At 39.2% G+C, this 21,244-nt stretch overlaps 1 protein-coding gene and 1 pseudogene across 5 annotated transcripts in view; both read left to right on the plus strand.

The window, feature by feature from the left end:
• MAP3K20 (mitogen-activated protein kinase kinase kinase 20) overlaps nucleotides 1-21,244 on the plus strand; it is a 124,724-nt gene that overhangs the window by 44,159 nt on the left and 59,321 nt on the right. For all 5 annotated transcript variants that reach the window (XM_043505300.1, XM_038422262.2, XM_038422263.2 and 2 more), the window contains exons 4-8: nucleotides 5,753-5,854; nucleotides 7,516-7,581; nucleotides 9,205-9,233; nucleotides 9,336-9,473; nucleotides 19,160-19,246. In XM_043505300.1, the coding sequence (XP_043361235.1) occupies nucleotides 5,753-5,854; nucleotides 7,516-7,581; nucleotides 9,205-9,233; nucleotides 9,336-9,473; nucleotides 19,160-19,246 (422 nt within the window). The remainder of the gene's footprint in view (nucleotides 1-5,752; nucleotides 5,855-7,515; nucleotides 7,582-9,204; nucleotides 9,234-9,335; nucleotides 9,474-19,159; nucleotides 19,247-21,244) is intronic.
• LOC119863593 lies at nucleotides 15,234-15,696 on the plus strand (annotated as a pseudogene).

Raw genomic sequence — 21,244 nt, forward strand, 5'->3', positions numbered from 1 at the left:
GTGGTACGGTTTGATTCATTTAAGATTTTTACTTTATTTGGCTCGATGCTTTTTTTGATATATAATGTTATTCTCCCACCAGCATGACTTACTCTGTCATTCCTATATGTTTTGTAACTTGGTATTACCATGTCCCATTGATTACCTTCATTCCACCAAGTTTCTGTGATGCCTGTTATATCAATATCCCCATTCAACGTCAGGCACTGTAGTTCACCCATCTTAGTATGTAGACTTCTAGCATTTGTGTATAAGCACAATGTGTTGTTTAAATGAGACCTTTTTTATGTTTGTTCATCACTAGCTGCTACCTGTACTTCTGCCATTAATTTTTAGTTCTGTGATCAGTTCTTATTTATCTATTAGGACAAAGTCTCAAAAAATTCCTCTGCATTGGCTGTAATGCTTCGTTAGGAAATTGACAACTATAATGGTTAGAAATTCTAAGGGTGTTTTAGTATTGGCAGCATGAGACCTTCTGCATATGTCACTCAGATTGAAGTCCCCCAGGATGATGCAGCTGTTTTTCCTAGAAATTATAAGTATGTAAGGAGAAAGCCATCCTGTTCCCTAGTGTGATTTGGTGGTCTGTAGCAGACACCAACCAATACCCCATCTTGTGGTTTTGTCTGTTAGGACATTGATTTGTAAGCATTCAAGATAATTTTCTCCCAAGTTATCAATGACTCAGAAAGAAGTAATGCCATTTTGGACATAGAGTGCCACTCCCACTCTCCTTTTGCCTACTCAATCCTTCCTAAATAGGTTATAGCTATTGATTTTAACATTCCAGTTGTGCAAATCACCCCATTAGGTTTCAGTAGGAGCAGCTAGACTGAATTTATGCTCATAAACGAGCAATTCCAGTTCCTCTTTTTTGTTACCCAGGCTCTTAGCATCTGTGTAAAGAAATTCAATAATTTATTCTCTTCATGTCTTTTTTCATAGTAGCAGCCGTGTTAGTCTGTATTCGCAAAAAGAAAAGGAGGACTTGTGGCACCTTAGCAACTAACAAATTTATTAGAGCATAAGCTTTTTTTCCACCAAATGCATCCGATGAAGTGAGCTGTAGCTCACGAAAGCTTATGCTCTAATAAATTTGTTAGTCTCTAAGGTGCCACAAGTACTCCTTTTCTTTTCATTTCTTTTGGATCCTTTATGAATACTGTTCTTAACATCTTGCTTTCGTGCTAAGTGAGTGCTCCTATCTTCTCTCTTTTTACCCTCCCCTTTTGCTATTAAACTAGTGCCAATATATTTCTTGCCATTTTCCTATACATGCACCAGAGGGGATAGAGGGGGTGTAACACTAAATTTCATAGCAACATGCAACAGAACACCCCCTGTTCTGACTCCTCCATACTCACCGTGGTTTGAGATAGAGAGTGGTGCTGTAGCGAGGCACTCCAAAGCCACAGTGCCAATAAAGCATTTCTTATTAAAAGTTTTTATGGGAATGACATAAGGCAGTTTTGAGACTTGACTTTTCTTTTCCATTGTGACTATAAATCTAATGGTGTATCTGTCTGGTTTTATCAGCAGCTTCTGGTGTGACCTCGACGGGTCCCCCCCCCAATGAACATCTGACCCTGATCAGGAGGAGAAGGAAGAAGACTAAGGAGTATAGATTATGGAAGATCCATCCTCCCGGCCACAGTTGCCTTGGACCATGATCAAAGGGCTTGGCAGTGCCCTTCAGAATGTGAACAAGGAGAAAGACAGACTGATAATGGAGAGAGTGGTTTGTGCAGAAGAGGCAAAAGAACCAAGAGGTGCATCAGGAAACATACCAGGACATAATGGGGTTGCTCAGGCAACAAACACAAATGTTGCAGAGCATGGTTGACCGACAGGCCCAGAGATTCCAGACCCAGCAGCCTTTGCAGTCTTTGGAGAACTGCATGGTCCCTTCCCCCTACAACTCCCAACATACCACATGGCACCACAGTGTACATCCGTACACCTACCACTCCAACCAGGGTACAACAAAGCTACACGTATACCGGCCTGAGAAAACTAGTAGTCACAACGGACTACATTGAACTACTGTTTACATACGTGGACATAAATGCTTATTGTTTACTTCCATTTTCACTTGGTTTGTAAATTGTGTTTCCCCCTCTTAACAGTGCTGGTTTAAAAAAAAAAATTAGCCTTGAATGTTTTTGTTTTCACTTTAATTTGGTTAACTGCTATTTTCCACACAGTTTTTGGAAAGTCTCAGTATCTTTATTAGTTCACACCAGGCACTGCAGAACACATAATGGGGGGCAAAGATGCAATGTATAGCAAGCATTCCAGAATTCATAGCGGCAGGCTTGGACCAAACCAATACATCACACGACAGACACTATTTCATGAAAGCTGTGTTATGGCTTTCTCTTGACATGCTCTCTTAAAGTCTCCCTCAACTGCACAGCATTGGTGGCAGCCTCTTTCTCTTCACCTCACCGATATTACGTAGGTCAGAACATGCAGCTATAACCATTGGGGTGTTTTTCTTGCTGAGATCCAATCAAGTGAGATCCAATCTGCATCCCTTCAATCTACCAAAAGCACATTCAACAGTCATGTGGGCACCGGGTGAGCCAGTAGTTGAATCTTTCCTTGGTGCTGTTGAGGTGGCCAGTGCACAGCTTCGTAAGCCAGGGGAGTAAGTGGTAGGCGGGGCCATTATTGGCATTTCAATATTGCCAGTGGTTATCTGCCAGTTGGGGAAGAATGTCCCTGCTTGCAGCTCTCTGAATAGTTCTGTGTTCTTAAAAATGTGTGTGTCATGCACCTTCCCTGACCAGCCCACATTATCATCTGTGAAATGTCCCTGATGATCATGAGCGCTTTTATGATGATGGAAAAGTAGCCTTTTCTGTAACGAGGTGGGCTGGTGCCAAAATAGTGATATGCCTGCTACTTATCGCCCTACCGTAGTTTGGGAACCCCATTGCTGCAAATCCATCTGTGATGTCCTGCACATTGCCGAGAGTCACAGTCTGATATAGCAGGAGACATTTAATGGCTGTACAAACTTTCATACTATGGCCCAAACTCTGGGTTTTCCAGCTTCAAAATGATTTCCCACTGACCAATAGCAATTCAGTGTTGCAAGCTTCCAGAGTGCAAGTGCCACACTCTTCTCCACTGTCAATGCAGCTCTCATTCTGGTGTCCCTGTGCTGAAGGGCCAGGGTGAACTCAGCACAAAGATCCAAGAATATGGCCTTTCGCATCCAAAAGTTCTGCAGCCAGTTCTCATCATCCTAAATGTGCATTACGACAATGCATTCCAAACAGTCGAGACTCGATCTCTACTGCATGGAGCCGCTCCAAGAATGCCAGCAGCAACCTGGAATGTTTTTCCACTGTGCCCATTAGCTTCTAGTTATTGTGCTCAAACATCTCCACATGGTTCTCATCTAATTGTCCTAATTGTAGCAGTACTTCCTCAAGCTCTGCACATACTGGACAGTGGTGCTTCCTAGATATATTTGCAATGCACACGAGAACTTTGATGAGCTCTGCAGGCTCCAGTGATGGTGGAGACCAAAAAGTGCTGCATGGGACTGTGGGAGTTTTGAAAAATGATGCTAAAATTATTGGATGTGTCAAGTAGTATGGGATGTAGAAACCAGCATGTTAGGAACTTGACCCGTAGCTCTGGGAAATCCCTGGGCACTTTGCTACTATCCCACAAAGCACTGTGAAAAGATCCCAAAAGGCACTGCGTCACACAGCAGCTTGAGGCACGCTGGGATATCTATCTAGTGCACCGTACTTTGCATCGACACAAGCACGCCTGATGAGTATGCGGGGCGCTGACGCAAGAAGCCAAGCATGCATACGCCTGAGCTATATACAGACTTCAGTGGCTGTATCCCAACATAACTTGCATTGACTGAACTTTGTAGTGTAGACATGGCCTAGCAAATGTGCTTACATACCGATGTTCTGCCCCTTCTGTTCTGGCCACTTTGCACTAGTCAGGTGATTTAAAATAGTGGCTCTAAGTGACCAGCTGATTTCCCTGGTGTAGGGAAGTTCTCAGGTGGTGTAAAGTGGTGTAGCTGGATCCTACATCATCTGCCCCATACATCCTGACAGTGAGGCTGGGAGTGGGTGAGATGTAGTGTCTGCTTAATTCACTACTAGGATATAGTGTCATAGCGACCATAACCAGTTGTCATAAGTTACAGCAGCCCCTAAGCTGCTCCTACATATCCCAGTGGGCAGGGCGGGGACAATTACACCAGGAAAATCAGGGAGGCATAACTTGTTCCCGACAGCTGTTCCCATCCCCACATTTCTCTCACCAAGCCTATCCTGGAATAGGTGAAAATTTGGCCTCAGCACTTCAACATTAGACCTTTTTTTTTTTTTCCTTAACAAAAATTTCTCTTATCCGAGACTCCTGTTTTCTCTCCCCGGGAAAAACCTAATTTAAGGTCATATTTTAATACTTGACTCAAATATTTTTGGACAGTAATTCAAATAGATTATCTCCTACTTTGTGATAGACTGTTTTACCTCCCTCATGTACAACGTTGCACAATAATGCAATGATGAGGAGTGTCCATCTTCCTCTGAAGCACTAAATATTGGACACTGCTGAGTCCATTTGACAAACCAGTAATCTGATCAAGAATGGCAAATTCTATGTTCTCATGTAGAATATCTTTGATTTAAAGTTACTGAAAAATTACTGTCAAATGGCACTGTGGAGTTCCAAGTTTGTATTTGTGGCTTTGGAATCAATTGTGGTCAACTTGCAGTAAATAGATTGATTTCTCTAGACTTTCAAACTCAGCCTGGGCTCTGAAAGTCAAAGTGGATTCTCTCCATCACATACACCATCACCAACAATCACCTGCAGGCCAAATTAGCCATTTAGGGTGCAGTTGGAGGTGTGATTGCAGCATGTGTAGACATGCCTGAGCTAGCTTTGATTTAGCTAGCTCAGGTGCTGACTGCAACATGAGCTAGCTGCCAGAGACCGTACCCAGGCTCACTGGGGGGGCTTGTACTTGGGCAGCTAGCCCATTTTGCCATGGCTTCACTGCAATTGGTACCTGGATTGGGCTATTAGCTATTTCTACACATGCTGCAGGTAGACCTCCGACTGTGGGGTAGACATACCCTTGGTTACACCTGTGCAACCACACTTCTGTTAGTGGGTTTGCACAGATGTAATTGTTCAGAACAAAGTACTTCGTTAATTATTCTGTTGACAATGAACAAGAAGGAATAGAATCTACCTTGCTTTCTTATCAGTGTTGGCTCTACAGGGATAAGAATAGAGAAAAGCAGTACAATTTATTTTAGTCCATTAAGTCAATAGATGAAATTCTGAATATGCAAATGGAGCAGACCACGTGAGTAAAAAGGTGACATTTTACATAGTTGCTTTTCTGAGCAGAACTGTGCTCATCAAACTTTTTTTTAAACATCCCAATGTACCTGTCCCCAAATGTACCTGTCAAGCTCCTGGTCTGGCTAACCTGAATTCTGTTTATGCTGAGCCTTTCTACTGTCTTAATTTTAAAATCCACTACTTGCCTGGCTGAGGATAATTAAAAACAAAATGCCTCTCTTTTACCCCCATGCAGAATACAGCCTGCTGTTAACTGTTGAACCCACAGAGTCTTATTGCAGAGTTTTATATGAGGATTACATTTGTCTATCAGTCGTTGGTGGTAAATCACCCAGCTTTTGACTTAGAAGCAACATTTTGACATGTTATGTATCTTTTTTTTGAATAGAATATGCTTCTGTTGGCTCATTGTATGATTACATTAATAGCAACAGAAGTGAAGACATGGATATGGATCATATCATGACCTGGGCAACTGACATAGCTAAAGGTAAGAGGCTGATTTTTAACAATAACTCCCTCCCGTTGACCATTTCTATTTATGTTTTGGCTCTAAATCCCAGCAGAATATTTTTCATAGGTGACTGTGTATAGAAATACATTGCATAGATATGTCAATATCTAGGTTTAGAGCTTGTCTACATAGGGATAGTCAGAAAGTTAAGATGAAATAAAGTGGCCTTAGTGCACTTTAGCTTAAGCAAAACTAAGATCTTCTCTACGCTGAGAAGTTAATTTTGTTTTAAGGTGGATGGGGTGTGAATTTTAAGTGGAATAGCTATTCCTGATTAAATTCCTGTGGGGATGCTTTCCACTAAGAGTGCCTTATTCCAAATTTGCTTAATCCACTTCAAAAGGGAGTTAGTCAGGAATGGCTATTCCAGAATACATTCCCATGTAGACAAGCCCTTAATTAAAGCAAACTGAGACCACTTTACTTCAAATTTGAGAGCATCTTACACAGGGGTTTTATGCACTTTAAATAATGTGCTCTAACTTCGCACCTTCAGTTAATTTGTCTTAACTTGCTTTAGTGTCTAGACAAGCCCTTAGACTATTCAATGGATCAGTTTAATTAGAAACGATCCACGTAATTTGAGACCGGTGGATGCTATTCTGTATGTATTGTACCATACATAAAAATTTTAGAACACACTTCAAAATTTCCCAAGCAATTTAAGTAACTTTTAAAAAAAACAATCAAAGTGTTGGCAAACAGTTTTTAGTTCCTTTTTATTTTTAAATACCCATTCAAAGACTAGCTAATGCTTTACGGCCCTGATCCTGTATTCAGATTGGTCAGCACTGATCCCTTTGCACATGTGGTGTCCCATAGAAGTCATTGGGGTATTCAGGAGTCCATGCTAGAGGATCTCAGTGCTCCAGGGCCTAAATGGCTCAACCACAATTTATTTTTATCTATTTTTAAAAGTTTTGTAACTGCAAGCCTTTTTGGAGTTTTATCTCAACATACCCAAGTTACTCGCTGAATAATGAATGCTAGTGGTTACATTTTATATCCTCCAAGCACTAGAAGAAGGAACAGCAGATAAGGCATTGGGCTTGTCATTGTGATTAACTCTGTGCAATTATAGTTTAAATCCCAACAATGAGTGTGTGATGCTTAGACACAAGAGCAAGTTGCAGAATACCTCCAACTTTGGGACACCGATCATATTTCTGGTTGATAAGATACTGTCTCTCTCTGAAATCCAAGCATCAGCCTACCTAGGACTCACCCAGCTCTGCCTGCATTAGAGATATACAGATATTTAAAATAGGAAATGAAATTAAAAGGACTTAAAAGGCATTCAGAGCAATTTACCCGTCTGAAAATTTTATTTAGTTTCCATGAAAATTTACTGGAGATGTGCCAGAATGTACCATTTTAGGAAGTCATAGATGGTGATATAATCAAAGGCTGCATGAGATGTTTTGACACATAATACTCCTTCCTTTTATGTTCATGTACATAGCACTTTATTACATGTATACTTTTTACATACTTAGGGCTCTCTACATGCAAATAATCACATAGGCAAGCAGCATTCCTCTTCTAATGTACTATAGATCATCATTAACACAAGCATTGACAAGCAGTGGCCTTGCTAAACCAGCATAATTTTAAAACTTTCCCTCATTTTTCTATAGGAATGCACTATTTGCATATGGAGGCTCCAGTAAAAGTAATTCACAGAGATCTGAAGTCTAGAAATGGTAAAGTAACCTTGCACTTAAGTTATTCTATATTTCTACTTTCAGTTAATGTGACAGTTTAACTTTAGCCTTCAAAAGATACAGGGCTAAATCTTCAGCTGTAGCTGAGATATGCAGCTGAGGCAGAGAAAAGGCAGTACTAAGCCATCTTTGTGTTCCCTGCCCTGAATCCTGGGGATATCTGGACACCATTCCAGTCCCTGGCATAATTCAGAGCAGTCTGTAGTGCTGCTTTAAATTATGCCTTGCTTCCCATGGTCTGTTCCAGCAGCTAAGGTTGATGATGATGAATCCCTGGAAAAAATTTTAGTAAAAAATAAATCCCAAGCTACCTTTTTTCTCCTGCTTATATTTCACATCAGATATTCAATTCACATCTTTTCTGCCCTGATTTTATCTCAGATGACTAGAGAACTAGTGAAATGATCATGTCATAGGAGGCAAGAGAGTGAAGTTGAGATGTGTAATAGAGAGAGGGTTTTTTTAGTCAAACTCCTTGATTTTTCTGTTTTTGTTTTCAACTATTCAACTTTTCAATTGCTAATTAACTTAGGGGATACTGGACATCTTTGTTAAAGGTTAAATATCCCTGCCTCTTCAGTTAAGGTGTTAGAGCTTACACTGAACATGAGATCTTTCCCAAGAGGTCTTTCAGCAAAACCAGTAAAGACTGGACTTTACATTCCTGATATTCTAAAGTAAATCAAACAGAACATTTTGACTAGGTATGTGAAGGAAACCTTAAGGTGGCAGGTTGTCTGGTGTTTTACATTATGCAGGAGGGTATGAGTCCAGTTTTTCTAAGCATCTTTATCAGCTTACTATTCGAGTGGAAAGAAACTTGACTCTAAGTAAAGTGACACTTCAGTGTAAGAGGATTGAAAGTCCATTAAAAAAAATCTGGACTTTCACTCCACTTTCACTGTAAGTGGAATTTGACTCTAATTGCATTGCCTACAAGCGGGTTCCACTGTGTTTGCTAATGCGCTGTAAAAGTTAGGGTAAAGGTGATTGTGGAAAGGGTATCTGCTGAAAAGTGTCACTGTGAAATTGAAAAATAATTCAAACATCACACTGAATTTTTTCCAAGTTATTTGCAGCTAATGTCAATAAATGGATACATACAGTGGGTGAAATTGTACCCACAACTGTGCAACTACAATTACAACTGTGCAAAGTGTTTGAGGAAATGTGAAATTATAACTAAGGAGTTAATTGTAGCCTGTTTCTTAGCAAATTCATTTTTCATTTATTAGTAAACTATTAATAGACCTTTTTTGTAATTTTTTTTCTAATGCAGTTTTAGAGTTTATTCATAGACTTTCAGGTATCTGACAAATGTTCTTCAAAAACCTCTCAACAAATCAAAAGAATTGTATGTGCCAGTGTATTCAAGTCCTGGATCAGTGTGGGATCATTTTTCTTTATAAAATGTCAACTGGGTTTGCCATTAAGATGTTAATAACAAGATACATTGTTCTTCTTTGTAATGCATCCGATGAAGTGAGCTGTAGCTCACGAAAGCTTATGCTCTAATAAATTTGTTAGTCTCTAAGGTGCCACAAGTACTCCTTTTCTTCTTTGTAATGTAATTCACTTATATTTTGTTTCTTGATTTTCCAGTTGTTATAGCTGCTGATGGAGTATTAAAGGTAGGAATATTTTAATTATTTGGAAGGTTTTGCAGCTGCTTTGCCTGATATCTTTGAAGTCGAATGAGAAGTTGGAATTTATTGTTTGTTTGTTTTTGCCAGATCTGTGATTTTGGTGCCTCAAGGTTTCACCACCATACGACACACATGTCCTTGGTGGGTACCTTCCCTTGGATGGCTCCAGAAGTTATCCAGAGTCTCCCAGTGTCTGAAACATGTGACACGTATTCATACGGTGTAGTGAGTTGCTTTCATTTCTTTCTCTGCATTAATGGGGCACTGGCATAACTGATTTAGTAGAATGTAAAATGTGAAAACAATGTTCCTAAATAAGGGCAATAGAGAAAGTTCACAAAATTTCATTTCAAAATAGATTCATGTATTTTATAATTACAAGCTGAAAACTGATAGTATGAGCAATGTCTTGCATACTTAGTAAGAGAAGTATTTGATTAGATTGTGCTGCCTTGCTAATCTGTGAAATGCAAACTGGTATTTAAAATACTTTACCTATGTCAGGAGGCAGGAAAGAACTAGTAAACTGTTTACAGTTTGTAACTGTTTTGTGTTTGCAGAGGAATATGGATATTAGTCTATCAGGAGCAACAGGTTATATTTTAGTAAGTTTATTAGAGAGGGTTGCCTAGAATATTTCCATACTTGTGTGTCATGGAGTTGGTTTAAGAAAGGTGGTATTATGCCACTCTTCCACTCAGATTGCTGTAATAGCCTGCTACAATCGGCTGATAACTGTTCTCAAAGGTAGGGAGGCACTGTATAGAAAGGTTGGTAAAAGTTTTGTGGGTTCTGCCACTTATTTAAAGGGGGGAAAATGAACCTGTTTGTAAGCAAATAAATGTTGTAAGTGAAGTTTGGTAATATAGGAATTCTTTCACTCTGTTCCTACTCTGCATCCTTACAATGAATCCTGTATTACTCCATAATTGAAGCTGACAGACAGTACAGCAGAGAATAGGGGTGTATGTGTGTGTGCGCGCGCATGTGCGTGCGTGTGTGTTAAAGGAGAGGTGATGGCAGCAATTAACTAGTCCTTCCTGACATATTTTTGTCAGGTTTTTCTTAATCAGTGATGTTTTAAACCAGCTCCCCTAGCCATTCATCATTTAAACTGATGACCCAATGTAAGAGGAAAAAAAAGCTATGCTGGCAGATCCAAAACTATAGTCTGACTTAATTGAGCTAAAACACCTACAATATTAGGATGTAAGCTAGCAAATGTAAATGTTAATGTAAGCTGTTATTGAAAACAACAAAGTATTTCTTATTGAAGGGAAGCATTTCAGTTCCAAATGGGGGGGGGGGGGAGAAAGAAAAGAGAGAAATTCCAAGCGAGTTCTAGAATTGTCTAGTTCAAAAGTTGTTACAGCTTAGTAGGTGTGAATTAGCTGTAAATAAAATTCTAGTGAGAGAATTGAAGGGATTCATAGATATTAAGGTCAGAAGGGACCATTATGATCATCTTGTCTGACCTCCTGCACAACGCAGGCCACAGAATCTCACCCACCCACTCCTGCGAAAAACCTCTCACCTATGTCTGAGCTATTGAAGTCCTCAAATCGTGGTTTAAAGACTTCAAGGAGAATCCTTCAGCAAGTGACCCGTGCCCCATGCTACAGAGGAAAATTCCTTCCCGACCCCAAATATGATGATCAGCTAAACCCCGAGCATATGGACAAGATTCACCAGCCAGATACCTAGGAAAGAATTCTCTGTAGTAACTCAGATCCCACCCCATCTAACATCCCATCACAGGCCATTGGACCTATTTACCATGAATATTTAAAGATCAATTAATTGCCAAAATCATGTTATCCCATCATACCATCTCCTCCATAAATTTATCGAGTTTAATCTTAAATCCAGATAAGTCTTTTGCCCCCACTGCTTCCCTTGGAAGGGTATTCCAAAACTTCACTCCTCCGATGGTTAGAAACCTTCATCTAATTGGTTTCAAGTCTAAACTTCCCAATGACCAGATTAGATCCATTTTGTTCTTGTGTCCACACTGGTATTGAGCTTAAATAATTCCTCTCCCTCGCCGGTATTTATCCCTCTGATATATTTATAGAGAGCAATCATATCTCCCCTCAACCTTCTTTTAGTTAGGCTAAACAAGCCAAGCTCCTTGAGTCTCCTTTCATAAGACAGGCTTTCCATTCCTCGGATCATCCTAGTAGCCCTTCTCTGTACCTGTTCCAGTTTGAATTCAACCTTTTTAAACATGGGAGACCAGAACTGCACACAGTATTCCAGGTGAGGTGTCACCAATGCCTTGTATAACGGTACTAAAACCTCCTTATCTCTAATTGATGCGTCCCCAGCTTATAACTAAAATTCTTGTTATTAATCCCTAAATTAACCTTGCACTTCTCACTATTAAATTTCATCCTATTACTATTACTCCAGTTTACAGAATTGTTTAATATATTATTATATCAGGTATAGCACAAACCGTAGGAGCATTTAGTTGGTAAAGTTAAAGTTTATTTTCCCTGTGTATAAACAGTAAAGATAATTTGTTAATTCTGTGATTATAGGTAAAACTCAGAGAATTTACAGTATAGCCATATGCTAGCTAGTTCACTATTAGTGAAATATTTTAATACAATAACCTTCCCAAAAATGGTTTTGCATATATATACAGAGTTACATTGGCCTGTGCCTTGTTGTCTTATAGTGATATTTCAGTGTGTATAATAATATGTGATCCATATGGCTGTTTTATCATTCATATGTATTTTGGAGACAAATGTGTCCTATGGACACCTCCAATGTTTTAGAATTTTTAAATACTGTCATGGGGTGCACCACTCACTGCTTGTCTGGCACCACCTCTTGGTCACTCGGGATTAGCTCTCAAGGTCGATGCCCCTCTCTCTGGTCGCATCCCACCACATTGTCTCTGTCCCAGGAACTGCAGCATCCTCTTTGTGACTTAGTCCTCCAGCTAAGTCACTCAGCATTCCCCTTTTCAGGGTACAATCCTTCAATTCCCTGTCATTACCACAGTGACCCAGGCAGTCTTCCCATTCACTGCCCTACTGGTTTATGCCATGCCCTCGGTGGCTGGTAGGGGAAGCCTGGTCCACCCTCTACTCCACGTTCCAGTTCAAGGACCCTCAACCCAGCAGTTCCAGGCTTTTCTCTCCCAGCCCTCGCTGCTCCTTCCCTGGACTGCTTCCTACAACTCCTTGTTCCCCTCCTTGTGCTGAGTGTATCAGGTCCAAACCTGAGCTGAAGACAGGTCCAAACCCTCCACCCTCTTCTCAGGGAGTGACTGCCCTTTCCCTGCACCATCTGTTGCCAGCTTTCTGGCTTTATAGGCTGCACCAGTTCCTGCACAGCTAAACCTAATTGCAATCAGCTCCCTGGCTCTTCCTCCAGGTGCTGCCTGTGGAGTTATAAGGCCTTTCTGGTCATCTTAACCCCTTCCATTCCTCTCTGGGATGGATATCCCATCACAGACACCCCATCACAGACACCTATGACCTGATTCACCCTGATGTTGTTCCAGTTTTCCACCCCTCTAGCACCATTGATTTTAATGTAGCTATTTAGGTGTAAAAGTAGAGTAATGCAGTGGTGTGATTCAGACTCTTGCAAAATGCAGTGGTCCAGATTTTCTGCTGGGAATTACTGACTTAGTAAAGAATTTGTCCTAGTATATCTTTGAAAGTTGGAATTCTCCTCAACTAAACTTTTAGATTAGTAATGAATCTGCTTAAAGGCTAAGAATTAACACCTTTGAACAAGTAGATCTCTTGCTCTTACAATGATTTGATATATAAAAACAAATTTTGAAGAGTTCACTTTCAAAGTGTAACACTTGCCAGTGGCCTTTGTGCTAGATGGACAAATCTGCTTTTCTTCAGCTGAAGTGCTGATAACAAAGAGCAGGATCCTTTTCAAATGTAAACTAATGAGATGCTAGGAAAGGTCATTGATGAAGTGAGCTGTAGCTCACGAAAGCTTATGCTCAATACATTTGTTATTCTCTACGGTGCCACAAGTACTCTTTTTCTTTTTTGCAGAATCTGTAGTCTTCCGTACATTTTTTTTTTCCTGGAATGGGTTTACTTCCTATAAACTATTATGTGGCTGTGAATGTTGTTTGTTATGTAAAAAGAAAAGGAGTACTTGTGGCACCTTAGAGACTAACAAATTTATTTGAGCATAAGCTTTCGTGAGCTACAGCTCACTTCATCGGATGCATTCGGTGGAAAATACAGTGGGGAGATTTATATACACACACAGAGAACATGAAACAATGGGTTTTATCATACACACTGTAAGGAGAGTGATCATTAAAGATGAGCTATTAACAGCAGGAGTCGGGGGGGAAGGAGGAAAACCTTTTATGGTGATAATCAAGGTGGGCCATTTCCAGCAGTTAACAAGAATGTCTGAGGAACAGTGGGGGGTGGAGTGGGGGGAGAAATAACATGGGGAAATAGTTTTACTTTATGTAATGACCCATCCACTCCCAGTCTGCGAATACAGACTAACACGGCTGCTACTCTGAAACCCATTTGTTATGTAAGAGTGTCTCTTCCCATCAAATGACCAGTAATTTCTGTCAGCACTTAGGCCTGAGTCTTTCCTCAGCTGAGATGAACTTTCCTATTTGCAAATGGATCGTATTGAATTAGAAAGGATCTCTCAGATATTGCATTTCAGTGTTTAGAGTAATTTGTTCTGCTCTTCATGATTGGCTTAATGGCTTCCAAATTCTCCCTTTGAGATTTAGTAAATTATTTCAGAAGGTTGACTAACAAATAAAACCAAATATTCCAGCTGATTTATCCAGACACAAACATAGGTCTTGGATTTTCTCTGAACCACTAAATCCATACTACTCTAAACAACGGATGCTAAGTATCAGAATCTATCAACCTAGATTTTCAGTCACGTAGTTAAAGTTTCTTTCTAATGTCATTGTGTGTTGTACAGACTATAATTCTTCACTTGTCTAGCTGCTTTGAAAATGCTTGTGGAATAATGATGTTCACTCTTTAAAACAGGTTTCAGAGTAGCAGCCGTGTTAGTCTGTATTCGCAAAAAAGAAAAGGAGTACTTGTGGCACCTTAGAGACTAACAAATTTATCTGAGCATAAGCTTTCGTGAACTACAGCTCACGAATGCATCCGATGAAGTGAGCTGTAGCTCACGAAAGCTTATGCTCAAATAAATTTGTTAGTCTCTAAGGTGCCACAAGTACTCCTTTACTCTTTAAAACAGACGTAGCTGTTTTGAAATTGTAAAGAAATACACTCAGAACATCAGTTATGTTATCCTAGCTCTGCAGAGTTCCATTTGGATATATTGTATATGTATTTAATTATAGGGGGTTTATGCAGTGTCTTTCATAGTTGATATTTTAGCACTTATAAAAGCAATTAATTAAATACTGTTGTGTAGAGGCTGTGAAGTTAAATGCAGCAGCCATTGGCAATAGCTCACACTTTGACCTGGGTGTGAGAACTTATTTTATTTTACACTGGGGTTATCCCATACTCTTTTTGAAAAGAATTATGGGATCTTAACTTCTATTTGGATAGGTTTAGAGAGTTGCTGGACTAATCTCGTTGTCAGGTCTCATACAAAGGCCATTACCTGTAGTAACACAAGACCATCACCCCTCCTGCTGCACTTCTTCTAACCCTGGTTATGAGTTCAAGTCAATAAGAGAGCTGTGCAAAACTATCTGTGTTCTGTTTTCTACCTGTTGTTTTCACCAGAGAGTTGAAGAAAGAATGAAAAATGGTTTGCTTTTCTTAAATTACTAAATTGTGATTTCCCCTAGCCTGCTTTTCTGGCACTCGGAATTTTTTACCAATTTCATTCTCATGTGGGATTTATACTGATACCTTTCAGTCATACAGATGAAATGGTAACAAGTGAATAACACAGACTCATTAACTAGTTGCAGTGCAGGTCTATTTACCTGGACTCTGCACGCAGAGGGCCGAGCCGGCAGTGATGGCCAATGAGATCCGTAAGGTGCAGGCCGCGTGGCCTGGAAGGGAAACCATCTTTGGGAAGATCATCCGCAAGGAGAACCCAGCCAAAATAATCTTGGAGTACTAGGGAGTGCCTTGTGTTCCATGACATTTCACCTCAAGCTCCAATGCATTTTCTAGTGGTTCCTAAGATGAATTTCTTCTTGGGCATTTAATGATTGTTGACAAGAAGTGTGCTGCTGAATTGGGCTTGACCAACGGATACCAAATGGTCATGAATGAAGGGCCAGATGGTGGGCAGTCTGTCTGTCTTGTACATCTCCATGTTTTTGGTGGACGTCAGTTGGGCTGGCCTCCTGGTTAAGTTGCAGCAAGAATCACCATTCTGTATGAAAATGATCCCTGCATAGATTTAATACGTTGCCCAAGAATCCAACTACTGTTAACATATTCAATCACCTTTTTCTGTAAAGGGCAATAAAAGTTTTAGCATATTAAAAAAATAAACAACAAAAACCAGGAGATTTGTAGAACATGTAAGCATAGTCTCAGCCATAGAAGTTGTGAAACAGTTTGATCCTTGCATATATTTTTTATTATTTTTGTTAAAAATCTTAAAATTATATATTTAATATGAAATAACATTATAGTAATCACTTCAAAACCACCTTGAATCATTTTCATGTGACCTCATCCAACTTAACTCAAGGCTAGTATTAAGTATCTTTGGATGGCAACATCTACAGTTCTCATCAGATGGAAGAACGGATCATTCGAAAATCTTCAGCAGATCTTAGAGGCTGAGGAAAGAGGATCTGAGAAGACGCCATTCTACCTTCAAAATCCCTTCTTTCGTTTCACCCCCTCTAAAAGCAGTATTCAAACAATTAAATTCAGGATTGATTGCTATGCTGAAACACTCTACATGAACACAAACTTTTACAGGTAGTGTGGATTAAAAGGGATATCCTCATTTATTTGGTCTTCCATTATCCACATTCCAGACCTAGCCACTACTGACTAGTGTTGTGGTCTCTTCTAACTGTCTGAACACAGTTATTCCTGATTAGCAATCACTGATAAACTCCTTGTGTGCACACCCTTATTCCAGAATAAGCTTAAAGCTAAACAGGAACAAGGCACTCTTATTCTGGAATAAGAGTGTCCACAAATGGAGTTAATCAAGGATAGTTAATCAGAGATAACTCCATGTATAGAAAGCCCTCACAAAAAGAAAAGAGGAGAAAGTACATGACAATTTTGAGGTTGACATGTGCTAGAATCAACATGAAAGTTGTTGTGGGTCTGGTCTTTATGAGGACTCTTTTACAAAAATCCCCTGTTGTTGCTACCGCCATTTCAAAGCCAGAGTGGTAACAAGGGGCAGAGCTCTCGTGTAGACAAAACACCAATGGCCATCATTTTAATCATTGTTGTGTAAACCTGCTCTGAGCAAAGATAGACAATACAGTAAACTGCTAGCAGCTCCCTGGAGCTCTGTCTGTAGTGTTCCCAGCATAACTGCCCCTAGTGGAGCTGAACTTGAAGTAATAGTGGGAATTTTTAGCAACTAAGTAATGTTGGGAAAGTATTTGAAACTTTCTGAAAAAGACAATCACACTCTTGCTCTTCATTTCATGTCCTCCTCCCCATATGTTCACTTTCTCTCTATCTGTTCACAAGAAGGAGACTGAGCTCTAGGGACCACAATTTGCAAACCTCTGCTGTAAATCCTTTTATGTATGGTTCTCTGAACTGTGTCTACAGTTAGACTACTTCCCTCTGCAGTTTTGGTTCCACTTTGACTGACAATCCTGTGTAGCCAATTCATAAGACTGTGTTGAAACTCTTACAAAAACAGGGCAATTAAAATGTTACCATGGAGCTCCAGTTTGGTGGGAAAATCTTTATCTAGATTGTTGATTTGAATATGAAATTGGCATCACTGACAAAGCATTATTCAAAGTAAATCTTTTGGAATAAACACAGAGACTTATGGGACTCAAGTTCCTCATCGTTTGGCTTTCTAATGCTACTAGTGAACAATAGGATACTTAAAGGGAATTCTTCCTACTTTTCTCAGATTCCTTAATCTCTTCTGGGTTATGAAATATAGTTTGGAGTATTTGGAGCTAATACAGTTGGGTTAGGAAACCAGTGAGCTGTATAAGACAATGGAAATAAAAGTAAAAATGGCATCCTAAACGAATTCAGTGCAAAATGTTCTGTGGAAACTTATGTGCATGAATGGAAACATACAACCGCTACCTGTTGTGTGAGAGAAGCAAAATTGTCGTCTTTTGGTGGTATATGAAACCTACATATTTCAATATGTAATATTGTTCACCTGAAGAATTTTAAATGATATTTTACAATTCTAACCATTATTATACATTTGATGTGTGATCTTTAGTGAGAATTCCTTTGGGGTTTTGTAGTACATAGGGCACAATAGCCCCACAGTTATACAGATGAGGTAATTCTGCGAGTCTGCTCACCTGCACAGTTTCGTGGCTTTTGTTTTATGCTGACTGCTTATTGGGGTGTCTGAGCTTCATGGGAATACCAAATCAGTGAATTTTTTTGCAGTTAAATTCCCTTCTTTTCTTCAGCCTTACTAGCAGATGTGTTGTAATTGAAATAACAAATTAAGTTTTATTTTCCTTCTTCTAAAAGGAATGAACTAAACCATACAGGGGATTGGGTAACTGTATGAATACTTTCCCTTGAAAATTGTTAGTACAATGACTTCTTCTAAGATACTTTTACCTTTACTAAGCAGGTTCTGGCTCAAACACAATTATTAGCAGCTCTTTTGATAGAACACCCTGTTCATTTGATTTTTCTGCTGGAACAGTGTCTGCCAATATTCTTGCATGTTCCTACTAATTACCTTCAAAGTTGGCCATAATTCAGTGAAAATGATGTGGCTTGAATAAGCCTGAGTACTAGCCCAAATAGCATAGGATATCAAGACTTATACAAGGTGCTTGGAACTTTTGGCTAAGTGGTGAATAAATGTTGGCCCCTTTTTGGTGTGTTTTGAGCTGAAGAAGTTTTTATATAGTTATTTATATCTGTATCAAGAGATACATATATGGAGATCCATTGTAGTAGATACATGTATGAATGGAGACGAGTGAATTTTAACTGGTTGAACTCCAATATTATGTCTATATCGTAGAAAAAGAAGTTGGGCTTATTGATTCTTAGCTCTTTTGGTGATGTTGATCTCATTTTTACAAAGTATTTGAGATTCTCAGCTACCATTTGATTTAATGAGTTGGTGCAATATGTGCAAAAATGTTACATGTATACACAGATGGAGGAGATCCTCCCATGTCTGAAAATAAAGTATTGTAGGGAGATTAAAGATAAAATATTAATATCCGATATCTGCTATACCACTTAGTTTAATATAATCACAAACTTTTTGGCAGCAACAATTATTATATTACTTACAAAGTATATTTTGGGTTGGGTGTTTTGTTATAGGCGTATCTCAGAAGCTAAAAACTTGTAGGCTCAGATACTGTTTACTAAGAAGTGCCATTTGTAGTTGTATAGAAATATTTAAAAATGTAGAATTATTATAATGCAAAGGTTTGTCTAGTTGGGGTTGGGGAGAAGGAGTTCGCTCTTGCAAGGCTGAACCACCATTTTATGGTATAAAGAAAAGAGAATATTTCCTATGGGTTACACAAAATTGCAGTCCCTGGGCCCCGCACAACACAGTTTTTTATTTGGTTTTTGCTTTAGAGAAAAAACAGAAATAATAAAATTAATTTAGTGAGAGGATCTTGCACACAAACATTTGTCCAAGTTACTGCAAATTGGATCTGGTTGCCGATTAATTGGATACAGATAGTGCTGTATCAGGGTTTAATGATGTATTTAAAATACAAAGTACAGAAATAAAAATTCTTTTCTTTTTTTCTGCTCCAGGTTCTCTGGGAGATGTTAACAAGGGAGGTCCCCTTTAAAGGCTTGGAAGGATTACAAGTAGCTTGGCTTGTAGTGGAAAAAAACGAGGTAAGACTACGTTTCTACATTCAGGTACATAGATCAGAAAACAGTATTGGGGTTTTGCAAAAGACTTTTTCATCTTCTTCAAATTGAAAGTAAGTTCACGCGTATGGAAAGATTAGCAGTAGGAGCTAACACAAAGGGTCAAAGTGATGTTATTCCTCATGAATGGACCCTTTACATCTAATTGTTGCAGCTTCACGTCGTGATGCTGTAGATCAAAAATTGTACAAGTACTGTACTAGTTTCTCAGTCTCAATTGTAAAACGTAGGGGTTTGTTCTTAGTGATGAAAGAAGCCATTGCGTCCAAGGTAGGGGAACAGTTTAACTCCATCTCCTGCATTTAGGACATCTTTTTACTGGCCGGGAGTTGATATATCTGTAAGAGACCTTCAGCTACTTCAACTTAACTGTCCCAGCAGGAGTCACTATAGTACAAGAAACTGCCGCTTAGATGAGAATTTCAAAAATAAAAGAAGAAAAAATAGTTTTAAAAAAAAAAAGAGAGAAATTACAGTTTTGCCACCTACGTTCAACACTACATTGAAGATGAGCTCCTCACTGGTATTGGCAAGGCTGTGGCATAGCTGCAAGCTTCCTCATGCAGAGTCTTTCCATTTCAAAAGAACTTCAGTGGTGTAAACACCGTTTGTACAGCGTCCCCAGCCTCGCTTTTCTTCTTCGCACAAATTGAGGCTTTCAGTTAGTTGGGCATGTGAGCTATATGTCTGAACACATGGTTCTTTGATATCAAAGACAGTAACTACATTTAAAAAACATTTAAAGTTGGGACTGTACCACACACAGACAAGCATGGAAATCTCAGTTAAGAGGAAACCTCTACTATCTAGACACAGATAGTTTGGGTAACATTATAATACAACCCAGTATCTCTACAATAAAATTTTATATTCTTCTATACAAACTGTTTCCCAAAATACTTAAGTAAAATAGAGTTAAATATTAAATAGCAGAGGGAGAGACAAATGAAGAGGGAAACACCTTTGTATTTTTTTTTTTAAGTTCTGTTTGGGGACTGGATTGGTTCCACTCCCTGTCCAAGTATCTGAGATGTCCAGATTAGTTGGAAATGTTACATTAATAGAGAGAAGCCTTATGAACTCAGCCTTCTACAGAATAATATTTTCAGAACAGGAAACATAATGGGATTCCTTCTCCCATTGTGGGAAAAGCCTCATACAGCTAATGCCAAGTTATTTTGGAGAGAGAGACCAGAAACTTTTCCATATACTGTATATGGCATTCGTGTGCATATCAAGTACACAGGTTTATGCAGGATCTACCATACAATACCAGACCATTTAAAATGAGTTGAAGAGAACTGATCTTCGGCTGAAAGATGTTAAAGGGTACAGATATATTTCCTCATGGTTTTCCAAAGCAAGGAACTATTAAAATATATTATAAGCAAAATATGGGCATGCCATGCTGCCTTACATGCAGCCAGAAGAAGCTTAAGAAAAAACAAGTGTCCTTCATGAACCTCTCAGTACTAGATGTTAGTTGCAACAGCATGGTGGTGTCTATTACACAATCTTCCTTCCTAAGTGGTGCAGTGAATGAATTGACACTGACAGTTTAACTCTCACAGATTTTTTTTTTAATCTGAACACAATCTACTGAATATGCCCACCACAGTCCTGCAAAATAACAGTCCTGCAATAACTTGCTCTCCTATTCCTCACTTCTCCAACAGAAGAAAAATGGAATGTTTGTGTGTCTCGCAGCAAATAAATAAATATAAAGGGGCAGGTTCTTCTCTCAAATAAACCAGTGCAAACCCTACTGATGTCAATGAGGTTGCATAGGTGCGATTCAGAGCAGAATTAAACACACTGTTGATCCAATCTTGCATTCTTCTCCCTCTTAAAAAGTGCAGAACTCCACATAAAAGTCAAAAGAAAAGGAGTACTTGTGGCACCTTAGAGACTAACAAATTTATTAGAGCGTAAGCTTTCGTGAGCTACAGCTCACTTCATCGG

The sequence above is a fragment of the Dermochelys coriacea genome, chromosome 11 (assembly GCF_009764565.3).
Source record: "Dermochelys coriacea isolate rDerCor1 chromosome 11, rDerCor1.pri.v4, whole genome shotgun sequence".
Taxonomy (NCBI): Eukaryota; Metazoa; Chordata; order Testudines; family Dermochelyidae; genus Dermochelys; species Dermochelys coriacea.